This window comes from Crocodylus siamensis, chromosome 10 (assembly GCF_052110815.1).
Source record: "Crocodylus siamensis isolate JL-2025a chromosome 10, ASM5211081v1, whole genome shotgun sequence".
Classification (NCBI taxonomy): Eukaryota; Metazoa; Chordata; order Crocodylia; family Crocodylidae; genus Crocodylus; species Crocodylus siamensis.
The window spans coordinates 46511481-46529742 of record NC_143404.1 but is presented as its reverse complement, the minus strand read 5'-3'; the positions used below and the strand labels follow the sequence as shown (position 1 = coordinate 46529742).

General features: G+C 44.9%; 1 protein-coding gene across 1 annotated transcript in view; it reads left to right on the top strand.

The window, feature by feature from the left end:
• The window catches only part of NECAB3 (N-terminal EF-hand calcium binding protein 3), a 164828-nt gene that overhangs the window by 72620 nt on the left and 73946 nt on the right, over positions 1-18262 (top strand). The window contains exons 4-5 of the mRNA XM_090020394.1: positions 15531-15556; positions 16070-16167. Coding sequence (XP_089876520.1) covers positions 15531-15556; positions 16070-16167 — 124 coding nt within the window. The remainder of the gene's footprint in view (positions 1-15530; positions 15557-16069; positions 16168-18262) is intronic.

Genomic DNA, 18262 nt, shown 5'->3' with positions numbered 1-18262 from the left:
GCATTGGAGCAGCCTCCCTGCATGTGCATAGGTGTCCTAACTTACCGATCTGCCATAACCACATAGGCCAGAGAGTGAGATTCTGGCCAAGTCCACATTGCCTTGCCTGGAAACCCCACGGAATGATGGAAACTGTGTGTGAGCTCTACTGCCGTGTTCTTTCTATGTATTGACTATGCCTCCCAGCAACATGGTGTATGAATTCTTTCCAGCTGCTCTGGCCACACTTGCAGGTGGCTCCCTACTGATCCAGAAAGGTTAGTATCCCTTGGCAAAGGTAAGGAACCATTTGAAATGTCATTTTCTTCTAACACTGAACAAGGGGATTTAGCAGATTATCCCTAAACTGCTCTCTCTCTTTACTTCCATGTCCCACTTTTCCCTTGCACCTTTGGCCAGCTCTCTGCTGGTCTCCTGATACTGTTTTAAAGAAGTGGTACCCATAGCCTCACAGCTAGTGTTTTAGACATTTCATTTCCTCATTTTCCAGGTCAGAGTGCACATCCAACCTGATAGCCAGGTCTGATACTGGTCAGCTGCTTGAGAAAAACAGGTGAAGCCTCCAGGCCAGAGAAAAGCTGAAGAACTGTCATAGGGGCCTACTCAACTCCAGTATCTAGAGTAGGTTAATGTAGCCATACTTCAGGCTGCTTATCACAGGGTGCATCTACATGAGACACTACATAGCATTGGTGGGTATGAACCATCATGCTACCACTACTGTACAGTAACAATGAGCTATGGCATAGTAGTCAGAAATGACTGCACAGTACTGGTGGTTACTAAATAGACTATATGACTGCACAAATGACTCCACAGTAACAATTGCACAGTTGAATGTATGTGTAGACACATCCACAGAATCATAGAAAATGAGGGTTATAATAGACCTCAAGAGTTCAGTTAGCCCAACCCCTTGCTCAAAGCAGGACCAGCCCCAACTATATCATCCCAGCCAAGGCTTTGTCTATTTGGGTCTTAAAAACCTCCAAGGATGGAGATTCCACAGCATCTCTGAGTAACCTGTTCCAGTGCTTTACTACTCTTCTTGTGAGAAAGTTGTTCCTGATATCTAACCTAAACTTCCTTTGCTGCAACTTGACCCCATTGCTCCTTGTTCTGTCATCTGCCACCACTGAGAACAATCTAACTCCATCCTCTTTGGAACCCTTGAGGTAGTTGAAGGCTGTTATTAAATTCCCTCTCTTTCTTCTCTTCTTCAAACTACATAAACCCGGTTCCTTCAACCCCTTCTCAGAAATCATGTGCCCCACCCCCCCAACGAGTTTTGTTTCCCTCTGCTGGACTCTCTCCAATTTGTCCACATTCTTTCTGTAGTGGGGAGCCCAAAACTGGACATAATACTCCAGATGTGGCCTCAATAGTGCTGAATAGAAAGAATAACCTCAATCTGCTGGTAACACTCCTACTAATGCAGCCCAGTATGCGATTAGCCTTCTTTCCAACAAGGGCACACTGTTGGCTCATATTCAGCATATTGTCCGTGGTCACCCCCAAGTTGTTTTTTACAGAGCTGCTGCTTAGCTAGTTGGTCCTTAGCCTGTACTTGTGCATGGGATAGTTCTGTCTTAAGTGCAGGACTGTGCACTTGTCCTTATTGAATTTCATGAGATTTATTTTGGTCCAATCCTCCAATTTGTCTAGGTCTTTCTGAACCCTAGCACTATTCTCCAGCATATCTAGTATTTCCTCCAGTTTGGTGTCACCTGCAAACTTACTGAGGGTGCACACCATCCCATTATCCAGATTGCTTCCCTTCACATTACAAAGGGGAGGATGGAGGATGTCCACAGCATTGTATAACCTATCCCAGCTCCTTCGCCTGTGCACGGCCATTTTACAGTGCTGCATATTGGGGCCCCAATTTATGTCATGCAGGAAACTCATACCATTTGTATGCATCCTAGAATTGCCTTTGGTACTACTAAATGGCTTTTGCACCTGGGGAACAAGCAGGGAGAGTCTGAGCTTGCTACTTACTATCAACTAATCATCATCATCTGCCTCAACTGCAGGGTGTACACAGTATATTCTTTGCAACAGGATGGGAGTAAGCACCTTCTGAACTAATGCTGAATATATTGTCAGTGGGTTGGACACAATGGGTTCGATTCTCATTTACACTGAGTCCCTTGCCCCTTTCTCTAGCTATGAAAAATAAGTGTTCTTTATACCACCTCTAAGGCCTGTTCACAATGCCAGAGCAGTAAAGCAGAACTAGACCCAACATTGATTAAAGCTTGTCCAGACTTGAAAGTTGTTTTAGGTTGATATGATATTTGCATCTACACCCAACATTTTTTATTTCAAATCATCAGGTGTCTCAATGCCTATTAATTAACCTCTTTTTGAAGTGAGATTTCCAGCCATGAGGTTAGTGTAAACAGATCTTCCCACTGCTATCATACACTGCTTTACTGGGGCTACCTGCATGCTTATTTGTGTGCTCTCTATTGCTTTGGGGCTTGATCAGATATCACTTCCCCACTTAAATATCTGTGCACAGCTAGTTTGAAATTCCAACTCATGGCAAGTTCACACAACAACTTATACATGGAGTGGGTGGATATGTTTAAGTTAATAGCCCTGATGATCTTCATCCTAGGGTACTTAGAGAATTAGCTGGAGTCATAGTGGAACAACTGGCACAACCGTTTGAGCACTTGTGGTGCTCAGGACAGGTCCCAGAGGACTGGAAAAGAGCCAATGTGGTCCCTATTTTTAAGAAGGGGAGGAAGGAGGAACCAGGTAACTACAGGCCAGTTAGCCTCACCTCTATCCTTGGCAAGACCTTTGTGAAAATTGTTAAGGACCACATTTGTGGGGGACCAGTGGGTAAAATAATGCTAAGGGACAACCAGCATGGGTTCATAGCAGGCAGAACCTGCCTGACTAACTTGGTTTCTTTTTACAACCGGGTCACAAATGCTTGGATGAAGGAATAGAGATAGATGTTATTTACTTAGATTTTAAAAAGGCCTTTGGCACAGTGTGGCACCCAATTCTTATAAATAAAGAGTTGCAATGTAGATTATTACACAGTCCAGTGGATGAAAAATTGCTTTATGGGATGCACCCAGAGAGTGGTGGTGGATGGGTTGGTTTCTACCTGAAGAAATGTGGACAGTGGAGTCCCCCAAGGCTCTGTCCTAGGACTGGTACTGTTCAATATTTTCATTAGTGACTTGGATGAGGCAGTAGAAAACACTCTGTCCAAGTTTGCAGATGACACCAAACTATGCGGGGATGTAAACAAATTAGAGGGCAGGGAGCAAATCCAGGAGGATTTGGACAGGCTGGGGAAGTGGGCGGAACAGAATAGGATGCAGTTTAACAAAGATAAATGCCATGTGTTGTACCTAGGGAGGAAGAATCATCAACGCACCTATAGCCTGGGAGGTACCATTCTAAGTAGCACAACTGTGGAAAGGGATCTCAGTCAACTCCAAAATGAACATGAGTTGCCAATGTGATGACATAATAAGTAAAGCTAACTGCACTCTTTCTTGCATGAGTAGGTGCATCAAAACAGGTCTAGGGAGGAGATACTTCCCCTCTATGTGGCATTGGTCAGGCCACAGCTACAGTACTGCGTCTAGTTTTGGGTGCCGCACTTCAGGAGGGATGTAGATAACCTGAAAAAGATTCAGAGGAGGGCCACCCATCTGGTTAAAGGCAGACAGGAAAAATCCTGCGAGGACCAGCTGAGGGACTTGAATCTCTCCAGCCACCACAAGAGAAGGCTGAGGGGTGATCTTGTGGCCGTCTCCAAACTCATCGGGGGGAGAGGGGGGGAATGACACAGCGGGAAACAGAGGGTACAGTGTCTACCAGGGCACCCATCACGGTAATTAGAAACAATGGACACAAACTGAAGGAGACCAAATTTAGATTGGACATCAGGAAAAAATTCTTTACAGTCAGGGTTGCCAAAATATGGACTACTCTTCCAAGGGAGGTGGTACTGTCCCCTTCCTTGGAGGTATTTAACAAGTGATTGGACAAACACCTGGCTGGAGTCATCTGACCCCAGCACTCTTTCTTGCCAGGGCAGAGGGTTGGATCCGATGATCTAATAGGTCACTTACGACCCTAAAATCTATTAAATCTATATACAATACACAGTGCCAAAGAGGTGCCATAAACAACTGCCATCTACAGCACTAAAGTCTGTACTTTCTGTCAGATAGTTGCTTTTTAGATAGGTGGTACTGCTCTTTCATAGTTAGCTAATATATTTCTATGGCTTTTGTTTTAAATCATTGGAATAAATGAGAAATTAATTTTCTGTAAAACCTGTATTATGATGATACAAAATATGCCGCTTATGAAATAGGAAGACCACTGTTTGACATTTGACAGAAAAAAAATTATGCAGGTTGGTCATATCCCCACACAAAATATTTTGCATATTTTCAAGACTCTACATATTGCATATTATCAAGGAACATAAAACAACATTTAAGTACTGTAGATACTCTAGATATCATGGATCTGGCATTTTAGTTGTGGATAAAATTTCAGAGATTTTTATGAATCCCTTTCTAAATCTGTGTTTCAGACACCCCAGACTCCCTGATCTAATTTTACCTGTAACTTCAGGCAGTTTTACTGAATTTACTTTGTCTCCAGTATCAGAGGCACAACCAATGTATTGCAGTAGAGATTTTAATTCCCCCCATGCTAGGACTGTGGCTGCAAAGTGACTAATCCAGCAGTTCTCAAAATTTAAGATCTTTTAAAAACTCAAAGGTCCTCTAATCATTTAATAGTTGAAATTATAATGAATTTTTATGCCAATACTGTATTTTAAACCAAATCATGTATCACTGAAGTGTACTGCTAGTGTGCACATGTGCCACAGCTGAATCTGTGTGTTAAAAAAGCTTCATTCTGATTGTTCTGGTTCTTAATAAGTACTTAAAAATGTCTCTTCCTCTATATCTCTTCCTTCCTTTCCTACCTATAATTAAAAAAATGTTTAAAGTACCGGTTCCAGACAACTATGAGGTCTTAGGTAAGTGGGCTGCAGCAGGTCTGTGAACTATATTTGGAGCCCCCTAACTTTTTCAACTCAGAGTATTATTTGTGAGAAATTTTGGATGTTGATAGCTTTGCCTTCCAAAAGGTTTAAGAAATTACAGGGGTATTTGAGTTTTATGTTTGCGTAATTTACTGAGGAGAATTTAATTTGACTAGAATTAGAATTTTTCTTGAGACTAAGACTGTTTTCCCCTTGCCTTCCCTATTCTGGCTAGGTTCTGTCTTAGCAATTCTGGCTACTTGAATTTATCCCACCATTTCAGTTAAATACGAGATGCCTCCTCCCTTCCTGCCCTGTGCTGCTGCCTAGTGTTGTATTTTTGTCTTTTCTGTTTGAGATGGCAGTATTTTACTGATGACTGAAAGTATCTCCATACTTTATATACAACACACCATAGAAGAACGTTATTAATATGGTAGAGCTGAGTGCTCAAAAGTGAAGAAGTGGCAGAATTAAGATCAACAAGTAGCCTTAATTCAGCTCCTTTTGCCTATGGATTAGGAGACAGTGGCTGTGTCTACCTGAAATGATGACTGTGCAGTTGTTACTCTGCAATCATTTAGTACTTGTATAAACAAGTACTAAATGACTGCACAGTAGTGTCACTGAACAGCTTTTTTTGTGATCTTGACTGTGCAGTAGCCTAAGACTACTGTGCAGTAGCATCGCATCATGGTTTCTGCCATGCAATGCTACTGTGCATTAGTCATGGGCTATTGCGCAGTCAACATCACAGAAAATATACATGTCTCATGTAGATGCGGCCAGTGTTTATCACATGATTACAGACTTTTTTCCCCCCAGAGCCCTGCCTCTTTCAATGCATAGAATTGGTGATGCTCAGTTAATGAGAACTTATTATTCATATTTAATTTTCTTGTGGTTCAATGTGCAATCTCAGCCATAATTTACAATATGTTAGTTAAACTTTGTTCTGCAGACAGAATTATTCATTTCCTCTTTAGTTTTTCTATAGTGTTTATTATTATCACATTGAAGCACTAAAATGTAGTACAGGATGATAAGACCAGCCACCCCTGATATTGCAGGCAACTGAGTTATATAATCCCTTTTATGAATTTATTGAGTGTGATCTCAAAAGGAGCTGGGTTTTTCCACATCACCATTTAGGAGGTTGCTCCACAACCTCCCTGCTTTGATCTATAGAAACTTTTTGCTGATTTCCAACTGTAATTTATTTGTGGCCAGTTTACCCATTTGTTTTTGTCCTTTCATTTAAATAGCTTTCCTTTTCCCCAGTATTTGTTCCCATGATGTAGAACCATCCGCTCAATGCCTTAGCTCTGTCTGACTAAACAAACCAAGCACTTTTTTCCTCCTCCTATAAAATCCATTCCCACTCTCTTTCTAGCAACCTTTCTCTTCATCTAGTCTACAATGACTTCATCTTTTTCTTGAAGACAGGTGACCACAACTTTATACAATATTCTGAGGGAGGTCTCAGCCATACTTTGGCAATGGCATTATTAGTTCCCTATCTCTACTGGAAATGCCTCAGCTGATCCATTCTAGGTTGACATAGTATCTGAATGTTTCACAAGCATGGATTTATTTTCACAACATCCTAGTGTGTTGTTATTAGCAGATTGAGGCACAGAGAGATTAAAGTTAAAAGCATCCACTAATATGGAAGCCAGTTTAAGACACTTCTGCCCTGTGTTTTAACAATATTTAGCATAAATAGTACATTTACATTCAGATCATTGCTCACATGTTTCATTCACAGCTCTGACTGTTCAGAATTCCTACAAATCACCCCCAGGGTATCAATTCAGGTACTGAGAAAATGAGGGACAGAAATTTAGGGTAGGTACAGATGTTCAAAAAGCCCCTGGCAGAAGTACTATATTGCACTTCACTTAAAGTGCTATGTATTAGAGTGGGAATGAACCAAACAGACATTCACCATTAATTTGAATGGGGTGGGGTGGGGTGGGGTGGGGAGAGAATGGTCCTGCAGGGTGGAGATGGAGCCTCTTCTGTTTCCTCTCTGAGACACCCCTGGGGCAGGGCAGGGCTGGGCCATTGCTCACCTGGAGCAGATGAGCATCAGCTGAGGGTAGCAAGCTGCTCAGCGTGTGGCCCCTGGAATGACAGCAGAAAGTGACCTATATTGAAGCAAGATGGATGCAGTACAGACATTCATAAAAGTGCTGTAACCTAAAGTGCTTTAGTCTAATACTGTATCCATTCAGGGTTAACTGAAGGCACTGACAGATGTGTAGCTCCCTGCTGTAACTCATGGTACTTCACAGAAAGTGTCATGAGTTACAGCTACGCCCCACACCCCGCACACCCACACCTGCACACCAGATGTTCTCTGTTGGGTTGTGGGGGGAGGGATTGAGCTCCAGTTTGGAGCCAGCTGTGTGTCTGCATCCCCTCTCCCCTAGCCCTGCCCACCCTCCCAGTTGCTGTCTTCAGGATGGGAGGGAGCTCAGGCTGGGGTTTGGCCTGCCTGCTCTTGAGGGTGGGGTGTGTGGATTGGAGCCCTTCACCTTGGGGAGGCCCCAATCCACCCACTCCACCCTCCAGCACAGGCTGGTCAAACCCCAGAATGAGATCCCTCTCTTCCCTTCTCCCCCTTCCATTCTGAAGACAGTTCTGTGGGGCAGGGCTAGGCTGATGCAGCCCAACCATAGTCCCAACACACACTGACAGAAATTAAAGCACTTCTCTTTAGAGTGCCTTCATCTGAACCTCATGTAATGAGGATTCAGATTGTCTCATGATCTGGCACCTTTAAAGTATTCTGCAGCCATTCACTTCTGTCAGGGCACAGCTGTAGAGCACTTCAGAGATCTGACTGTATGACAAAACATCAGTTCTGTCAGCACCCTTTTGAGTGGGGATCTTCCATTTTTAAAGAGCTTTAAGTGCCATGAACATCTGTTCCATTATGCCTTTAAAGTGCATTCTGCACATTTAACATGTGTTATGTATAGTACCTGTATTTAGTAATTATCTCTAGTATTTGTGATTAGTTCTAGAAGGGCTTTCTTTTCTCTTCCTGCAGTCTCTTGCCTCATTTGCTGCACAGTTTCCAACTAGTGCAGCAGATGTAGCCAGGGCTTAAATGTATCAGTCTTGTTCACTATATTACCCTGATTCCATCTTCAAAGCTTTGTCTGTTTTGTGCATTAAGTGGAAAAACCAGTATGTGACCAGGGATATAGGTTGTAGCCATGTTAGCCTAAAGGCAAAAACAGTCAGAACTGTTGTGGTAGAGGCAATATCTTTTAATAGACCAGCTAAATCTTTTTTTTTTTTTTTTAGCAACTATCTAGTTGGTCTAATAAAAGAGATTGCATCTACCACAACAGTTCTGACTGCAGTATGTGACCATGCATTTAAAGATGACATCATAAGGCATATACACATGGAGCTGTGGTACTTCCTAGATTTTGACTATTTAACTTTAATAATTTTATTTAATGTAGGTGTATGTGTCCACAGAGGTATGCAATTTCCTAGATTTAAAAAAAATCAAACTGAGTAAACAGAACTTCCCTTGTGTGGCATCCCATGGACACCCACATGGCTCATCAGCAGGGCTGGAATGTTTAGAACTGCAGTGAAGACACACAAGCTAAACAAGTGACCAATAGTAGTATACGATATAGACATTGCCAGTTGGTTTAACAGATATTTATTGACAACAGAGGAACGGTGAAACTTGGCAATCTTGATTTTTATTCCATGTTCTGGAGTTCCTTGCCTCCAGTTGCTTTGTCTCCCTAGTGCCAGTCTGCCCTCTTCCCCTTTCCCCTACCCCTCAGCTTCTTATCTGATCTGTCTCTCTCCTACCATGGCTTTCTGGTCTTCCTCCAATGTACATTCCCATCCCCACTGGCTCCCCATTGTAATTTCCTTCCCAGCAAAAGAAGGTCATCGCCAGGTTTCCTGTCTTTTTCCTCAACTAGTCCCAGCTCTCACTCCAAAGCTTTGATCCTCACCAGATCTTTCTCTCTCCTCCCTACTACCTCCTTCCATTTATGGTGCTCAGTTCCAGTCAGTATTCCCAATTTATTCCCAGGTCTTTGTCACAGTCTTCTCTCACACTGTCGCACACCTGCAGCTCCAGTAGTGCATGCAAACTGGTCACTTCCTTCTCTACACTTCTCTGACTGAGAGCAAAGGAGAGACAGGGTCCCAGCTCCTCAGCTTGGGTGCAGCTCAGGACCTGGATTCTTCCTTAGTACAGTGCACAGCAACCCAGGGTTGCAAAAGCAGAGGAAGTCCTGCCCACTCCCAGGCTTCAGTGTGCCCAATGTGGCTGGAATCTGTGAGGAATTCCACTGCAAAAGCATAGTAAGTCTCTACTATGATTTTTCAAAGACTTAAAACAGGTGCAAATGAAAAGAATTTTGACTGGTCCAGTACAAACTGTAATCTTGCCATAGCCTATATCAGGGCTCACTAAAGAGTGCTGTGTGAAGCCTAGCACTCTGACTTGACTCGCACTGTACCCCGATAGGGATGTTATGTAGTAAGGGTTGGCACTGGATTTATGACTTGGATACCTTGTTCCAGGTGGACACAAACTCTTAGACCAACCATGACTTCTTTCATTCAATAATAGGCAACCTTTACTGATACACAGTGATGGCAGATAAGAATAATACAAGCAAAGCAAACAAAATAACCCCCCTGAATTTACTCATTTACCAGTGCTAGGGTTCGCATAGGAATGGTATGCCTGGCCAGTATGCAAGCTTTACTTTGTGGTTCTCTTTTGAATGTTAGATGTCAGCAGTCTTGGAGGTTGAGGGCAGAGGCCCACCTCCCCCAATGGGGTGGGTGAGACAGGCAGGTGGTGCACCCTCTGTCCATGGTGGCCTCAGATTCCCCCCTCATGGACCCTTTTGCTCCTCCTTCTTTTGTCTTCTTTCTCTCCTGATGACTCTTCATTTCTGGGTGCCATGGATTGGTTTCCCTGTGGTCGTCATACTATCCATGTTCTGTCCTGTCAGCATATCCCTTTGTTTCCACAAACCCATCACATGCATACATCTTAATTTGGTCCTTTACCAGTGTCTTAATTTGGGCATGCCCAGACTCCTAATTTGGTCCATCCACCAAAACTGGAAATCCCAGAAGATCTGGAGCTGAGCACTGTGACATGGTGCCAAGGTGGCAAGCCTGTGTTTTGTTATGGATTTTCAGGAAACACTGTGCAAATTTCCCAGCCTGTTTGTCCCTTGGTCTCAGACACAGTGTCTGCCTTGAAGGCTGCAAAATTGTTACAAACAAGCTTTTTGAAACCAATTAACCCTTGCCATTCCCCTGAACCATTGTTCTAATGCAAAATCTATTTTACCTACAAGCCAGTTCTTAAAAGCAAACCTCTAAATATTATTTTCTAGCCATCAGTGAGTTTCCTTTAAAAGCACTGGCCAGGTAACAGTGAGCTTATTATTTCAGGTGTGCATATTGGCATGTGCTCAGTACCACACCTAAAGCAGCTGCCTTGCATCTGTTTTGGGATATAGCACATGTGGAATGGAAATTTCTTTCTTCACTCCAGTACTCTTGAATGTGGTATAGAGACAATGTATACATACCTACAAAGGCCTCCATTGACCAAATTCTGGATCCCTTCTCCAGAAGAAGGAGGTACTGGGGCATCACAAAAAAATAAATTAATTAAAAGCTGCAAGAAAAATGTGAACATGAAGGCAACACTGTACCATCACCCCTTTTGACCTAAAAAATTAAATGAAACTTGGCATCTTGTAAGTAAAGAGAAGCTGATGATGGCATGTTCATTTACAGTGAGTACGCATAAAGTTCATTTCTCTAAGGACAGGAGCAATCAGACAGCAAAAAAGTAGTTTCTTCATGTACAGTCCTAGGGCAGACTACATTTTGCCCAAATGCCCTCTCAGTTTTTCACAGGGTTATAGTGTTAAGTCCTTCCCTAACTGTGCTTTTTGTTTACTTCTTTCTGTTTTTCTGTGATGACCAGGGATCTGGGTTTTCCATTTCCCACAGAGAAACTGAGTAAACCATGGATTTTACCTTTTACCGGAGGCAAACGTGGATTTCTCATTTTACTGGAGAAGCCTGCAGAGTTCCAGCCTGCAGGGAGCTGGGAGGGAGTGGGAGGAGGGCTGTACATGCACATGTCCCCAGAAGTCAGGAGAGCAGCTCCTGCAGGTAAGTAGGTGGGGGAGGTGCTATTAAGCCCCTGTAGGAAGGGAGGAGGGGTGTTGGGCAGGGCTGGGACTGGGACTGGGGCTGCTGACCAGCCAAGCTATGCATAGAGCTTGGGGCCAGGGCCGCAATATGTGGCTGCATGGCCCTAGTGGAGAGCGGGATGGGGCTGTGGGCAGCTTGTCCAGAGGGTGGGGCTGGCGGGGCTAACTCCCTGGCACTGCACACAATCCTAAGAGGCAGGGGAGACCAGTGCACACCAGATCTGTGCATGGGGAACAGGTGGAGATGGGCACAGGCTGCAGGCTCAAGCTCCCACCCTACTGCCCTACCCAGGGGCCTCTGCAGCCCGGCGGGCATGACCTGGTGTGGCAGGGAACAGTGGGGCCATGTGGAGCAGCTGCTTGCCAGTGTGAGCTCCACGCTGTCCTGGTGACATGTCCACTCCCCTCACTGCAGCCACATGTGCAGGAGGAGTGTCGCCAAGGCAGCACGGAGCTCACAGTGGCAGGCAGCTTCTCCCTGCAGCCCCACTGTTCCCTGCCATGCTGGATCATGCCCACTGTGCTGCAGACGCCCCAGGGTAGGGGAACAGGGTGGGAGCCTGAGCCTGCAGCTTGTGCCTGCCATGCGCATGGCAGTTCTGAGGGGTGTGGGTACCGCCTGCCTCCCAGAGAGTGTGCCAGGAAGCTGCCCCACCCCCACCCAAGCATGCAGCCCTCCCCACGTTCAAATGTGGGGGTATGGGTCCCCCCTGTCCCGTGGGGAGGGTGTGCAGGAGTGGGGAGCCAGCATCCTGCACCCGAGCCCGCAGCAGACAGGCAGTAAGGGGGAGCCGGGCTTCACCTGGCTACAGCAGCTATGGCCTCCTTCCAGAGGCAGGGGGTTGTGGACCAGGGCCAGGACCCCATTGTAGTTGGGGGGCCCCCTGGCACCTGGGGGTGCCCTCTAGCGGGACTGGGGGCAGTGTGCTGTGGAGGGGAGCAAGGGGCGGCTGTGGTGGGGGGAATGAGGGGCACCAGCAGGGCTGTTTGGGCCCATTTATTTTAATCATGGATTTTTTTGGGGGTGGGGGGGGTGCAGGGGGAACAGAGAATTTGCAATTTTTTTCATTAGGGAAAACCAGGATTCCTGGTAATGACTCATTCTCACACACCTAGGCACATACATAAGATCTAATTATTCCCCAGCCCTTGAATCTGGGCCATGTGACTCCATTCCATGGCTCCTACACTAGCCTTTGCTATAGCATGTGATTTGGGCAGAGACTCCTGTGGCAATAAAGAGACCTAGTTGCATTTTACATATATCCTGAATGAAGGGATGCCCACCAATCTCAATGAAGTTTCTTGAGCTTTTAGCATTACAGAATTTTTCCTAGTTTCATTCTCAGAAAGACCAAAATGTTTTGCCTGATGTTTTCCAGGGAAAAATAATTTTGAGGCAGACATCCAGCATGGAAAAATGTATCTTAAATAGTTGAATCCTGGCAAAAATATAAAAAGGCTGAAGTCTTGAAAAATGTTGAGCAATCTTAACAATAGGTCATGCTACCATCTCCTCCTATGATAGTTTGCAAAGTGCTTTAAGATCCTTTGGGAAATATTGTTCTCCATGAGACAGAAAGCAAAAGTGTAAGTGATCGTTATATTACATTAGCTTGAGAATGATGGTGAAAGCATTTTGATGGTGATGTTACTACCTGAACATCTCTTTGAATAAACCACTTAAGTTAACAATCAGTAGAGAAATTCTGACATGAAATTAGCTATCAGAACATTTAACCAGTCTCTGTTCTTCCATTATTTCCTCTAATTTTTTTTATGGAGTATTTTGCCCAGTTTTGGACTCTGCTGCTATAGTCTGAAGTGGTTTTGATGCATGAACATACCTTAAATCCAGCAAAAGTATAGAAAACATTCATTTATGGCCACTAAAGAAGGGGTGTGTTTTTCTTTCCATGCCTTAGAGACAGGGAAAGACTAATTCATGAATACAAGGCTGCACCATCCATTTCCACTTTTCCCAAAAGACCTGAGGATTGGAAGCTGGCTTTCTCCAAGTATGGTGCCTGGCCTCACTGCTGGGATGTGGTCAGTGTCTGAACTGGAACTGAAGGTTTTGTACTTCTGTTCTATTTGCAGTTGTGCAAATAAGAAAATGTTAGTGGTTGGTTGGGACTTCCAGTGAGATTCTGCAGCTCCCATTCTTGTCTCTGCCCTATACCCATCAGGAGTTTGGGAAATGGGCAGGCTGACTGTCATTCCCCTTCTGCTTTTATCATCAGTACCCACCAAGCTTGGTGCTTCTGAAGAGGGATAAATAACATGTGCGCCTGTTACCACAGTGGTATTTCCCTGCTTGTCTTCAGAGAGTTGAATCAGTGGAGGCTGTAAGAGGGAAACCAGCAGGAAATGAAAAAGACAAAGATAAGAGAATGGCAGGGGTTCCTAGGGAAACCGTCAGGGAAGCTATTCATTGGGGAATGCCCTGGTTACATTTATGCTGGCATGAAGTGTACTGGTCCTGAGATAAACCTAGGATCAAGGCTGCAGGAACAGACCAGCAGCAGCAGCTGGAGTCTGACAGAGACAGAGAAGGCATGAAGTGCATGGCTGTCCGCTCTCCCAGTCCAGAGACAGAGGTGACTGTGCCTAATGAAATGTACCAAAGCTCTCAAGAAAAATTATGTGGTTTGGGAAGCATGTAGATAGGACTTGGTTGTCTGTACCTTTTGTTTTGTATGCCTCTAATAGATGGGGAATACATCACACTTTGTTTCAAGAACGTTCTTTCAGACTAATCAACTCACTGGTTACAGGGTACTTACAGGTGCCAAACACTTGGGTGAGCCACAGTAGCATGGCTGTAAAGTATTGTGCCAGATGAATATCCAGTCCATAAGCAGATGGATACCATGTTTCACCCTTTGAGAAAGGGGCAAGAAGCCAAATGTCACCTGAGCACATACTTTAGAGAGACTGAATGGTGTTGTCTAAGGCACTGCTGTCTTTGGAATGGGACCACCCTGCCATTCTGCCCTTACCCTTTCTGGGTACACAAGATGACTCTCATGTTTCAGTTTGGATTGAGGTTTCCACACTTGCATAAATGGTGTGCCTAGAAATCAGCTCCTCTGTCTTGGGCCCTTTGTGTCAGGATGAAGGCCATTGCCCCTGGATCAACTGCAGTATCCCAGTGTTCCACGAGTGACTGGTAGGGATGAATGTGGTCTCCAGCACATGGGAAGAGGCTGAGGCCAATTTGTTGGGAGCTGGCAAGGCTGAGTTGGTGGTAAGAAGTTCAAGAGTCAGAGTTTCTAAAAGCCTTTTTAACCTACCGTTTTTCTGGGTGAACCGTACTTTAAAAATGAATTCCAAGGAGTGTTTCCACATTACTACCATGTTTCCCTGAAAATAAGACATGCCCATAAAATAAGCCGTAGCAGGATTTCTATGTATTTGCGCAATATAAGCCATACCCCGAAAATAAGACATAGTGATAGGCGTGGCTAAGCGTACCGGCGCAAAGCGGTAAATAAGACGGGCAGCCCTTCTCATTTGCCCCATCGTGACAGCTGCTATCTCGGAGGTGACCGGAGAGGGAGAAATAGAAAGTGAAAGTAAAAGTCTCCTCAGTGAAGTGAGGAGCAGGAAGTTCTGCTTTAGGTATTGTGTGTCCTCAAGGGGAAGAATAAAGCTATGGCTGCTGTTTTACTCAGCACTGTGGGTCTCTCTCACCCAACACTGACCAGCAACAGTCTGTGGGTCTCTCTCACCCCACACAAACACCAGGGGATAGACATCCCCTGAAAATAAGCCATAGTGTGTCTTCTTGAGGAAAAATAAATATAAGACAGTGTCTTATTTTCGGGGAAACACGGTAAACAGACCACTAGCCCTACTGCTTTGAAACAGACCATAAGTGCCCTACTCTCTTGGTATGTATCTCTTGTTTATCATTGAAAATGTTACCAAGAGAATCAGAACTATGGGATAATTTGTAAAAACAGACAAAAACCAAGACAGGTTTAACATTACTACCTGACCCTCTGCTCCAGAGCAACTGTTGCTCCCATTAAGGTGGCTGGGAGCTGCAGCTACTGAACCTCTCTCAGATTGATGCCCCCTTGAAAATTTGTGTGACTCATTTTTAACAGCACTTTTAAAGACACACTGATGAGCAATGTTTGAACTAAAGAGTTCAGCCATTCCCAGAATGCTGTTCTCAGCACTTGTTTCTCTTGAGACCAGACTGATCATCTAATGAGAGTTTTTTTTTCTTGCAGCAATTTAGAAACGGAGAAGTTGTGTGGTAAGTAGGCCAATGACTCCATGGTGCTAACAAGGATTAGTCTCGACAGGTTATTTGGTAACTGTCCACTACAGGTTTTTATGCACCTTCTGCTGAAGCATTGGGCACAGGCCACTGTCAGAAATGGCTTACTGGGCTTGGGCTGAATCTAGCCTGACAGTTCCAGTGTGTAAGAAGATGGTATCCTAAAAACTGTAAACTGAAGCTCATGGCTTTTTTTCCCTTGGATGGGACATTTTGTCCCTTGGAAAAGGAATTGCGTTCTTTTTCATTTGCGCAAATCTAGAGTTATTTTACTGACTTCAGAGAGACTGACAGGAATGTAGCTGAGAGCAAATCAGGATGTCATTATGTCTGGCACTGCCAATGGCTAGTAGGTAGCAACAGAGCCTGACATTCATCTCTGGGCAGGGCCAAGTAGCAAGGTTAAGTTTTCTTAGGGAATAGTGTGCAGGTAAGCGGAGTTGGAAGGAACTGCTTTGGAATCTAACTGTGGTCTCCTCTCTCATTCAGATTATTTCTCAACATACCTTGGAGAATACAGGAATGTGCTTTCTGCTTTGGAAACACTGAACATAGCTGTCCTTGCTGCTATGGATAAAACCAAACTGGTAAGGATGTGGCCGTACAGAGCTCTGCACTTTATAGTATGAGGTGGGGCTGTCCAAGTGGTGACCCATGAGAGGTTACTCCCCAGGCTCGTGCCTGGGCACAACTCCTCACATTACTCCAGCTCTCACTTCCTTCTCTGGCTGCTGCTTCCTGTCTCCACCCCAGCAGAAGGGGCCATCCTGTGAGCTGAGGGTGAGTATGGGGCCATGTGTAGGGGTAGGGGGGGAGAGAAACAGATGTATGGGGGACTGAGCCCATGTGGTGCAATGGTGGGGGACACACTGTGCAGTAGAAGGGGGGTGCCCACAAGGGGCCAAAGTGACTCGTGCTCGCATCCCCACACATTCCAGTGGGGGTAGGGTGGGAATTGCACTCGTGCCCACACTATACAGTGGGGGGGTGGGATGCCAGGTGCAACAGTGGGCTGAGGCCTGCATGTGCATGCGGTGCAGTTGGGGGGTGGAGGGAGTGTCTTACATGGCTTGCTTTGTGCTGCACACACCATGTGTGGCCCCTGCTGGTGCTACCCCAGGGCATGTGGCCCCCAAGGGCTTATATATTGGACACCCCTGATATGGGGAGTAGAGAGTATGTTGATGTGATGGAGCCTACATGTTTGTATGTAATGAGCACTGGAACCTCAACTTCTTGGTGGAAATGTCTGTCCATGCTTCTGAGAGTTGGTAATATTACTAATAATTGATTTTTGTGTATATGTACATGCACCATTGCCCTCTGCTGGGTGACATTCAGACTCTTTTCCAGTTTTTCATAGGCTGTGAAATGCCAACAGCCAGAGAAGGTTCTAATTGAGTCTGTGTGGTGGGGGTGTTTTTATGAGGCATAAAGATATTACTTCTGTCATTTCTGTCTTCAGGATGAGGCGGTGGTATGTGTACAACATAGGAACAGTGGTTAAAACCTAGGTGGCCACAGAATTGGTGTCAGAATTGGAAAAATTAGTTACAGTGAGCTGGCAGTACCTCTAGGCCATGGCAAAGTGTGCTCTCTGTCACAACCTGTGGACAACAAACATTCTTGTTAGGATGAAATGCCTATTTCTGAAGTGTCTGAAGGGGATCACCTAGTCCAGTTCCCTGCTATGGCAGGCAAGGGTCACAGCATGGACCTGTACACACATGGTCAGAAAGCATATGAGCAGTCTGGGTGGTAGAGCAGGCAGGGCAGAGACTGCATGCATTTTGGCCCACAGGTGCTGCTGGCCTGTGGATGCCGGAGAGATTTGTTTGGATTTTTATTCTTACAGGATTCCTGCAGCAGTTGTCAGAGGTAATATTGCTGTATGTGTGCGTGTGGGTGAGCACTATGGCAGCAGCATGTCCCATACCTACCCACCTGCTCCTGTTGTGATACACCAAATCTAGAAATATCCTGAGGCCACTTTGACTTGCCCCTCTGTGACCATCCTGAGAGCAGCTTGTAGCAGCCTCACCAGTATCTATCTGGGGTTGGAGCATGTGAGGGGGAGAAGATAGGCTTGGAATCATCTCAGCCGGAGCATGCTGCCATTGCACTATAGGCACAGTTGGAGAGACAGAGCAGGTGAGAGGATCTTTTATTTTTTATTTAACTTTATATATTAATGAACCCAGCTTATAAAATAACAGATCCGACATTCAAAAAACACACCCAGTCCCCTAAAACATGCACAGACATATACCGGTCTCCCACTAAATAGTACTACCACAACCCAACTCTATGTCCACAGATGTCTTGTGCTCTTTTCCTCTCCCCCCCAGCCCCTTGACAGCTCCCTAATGCCTCCACCAATGTTAACGTTTGTGTTTCTTCATCTCTATATACTAATTCACTCCTTCCTCTCCAGAACTCCACAAAATCAAAATTCCAGTATCCACCACTAATCTCTACCCACAAAGCTCAAATACATTCCCAAGTGTTAGCTCATATAACTTGAGCTGCTACATTCAAAAAATATCTCAGACTTTCTGGGTTGGGGGAGGAAAAGATTCTTCTTTAGCAAATTCCAAAAATTTCTACTACATTTCCACATCTCATCTGTAGAACACTGATTTGATAGGACAGTTTTTCCATTACTAAAACTTCCCCCCAAAA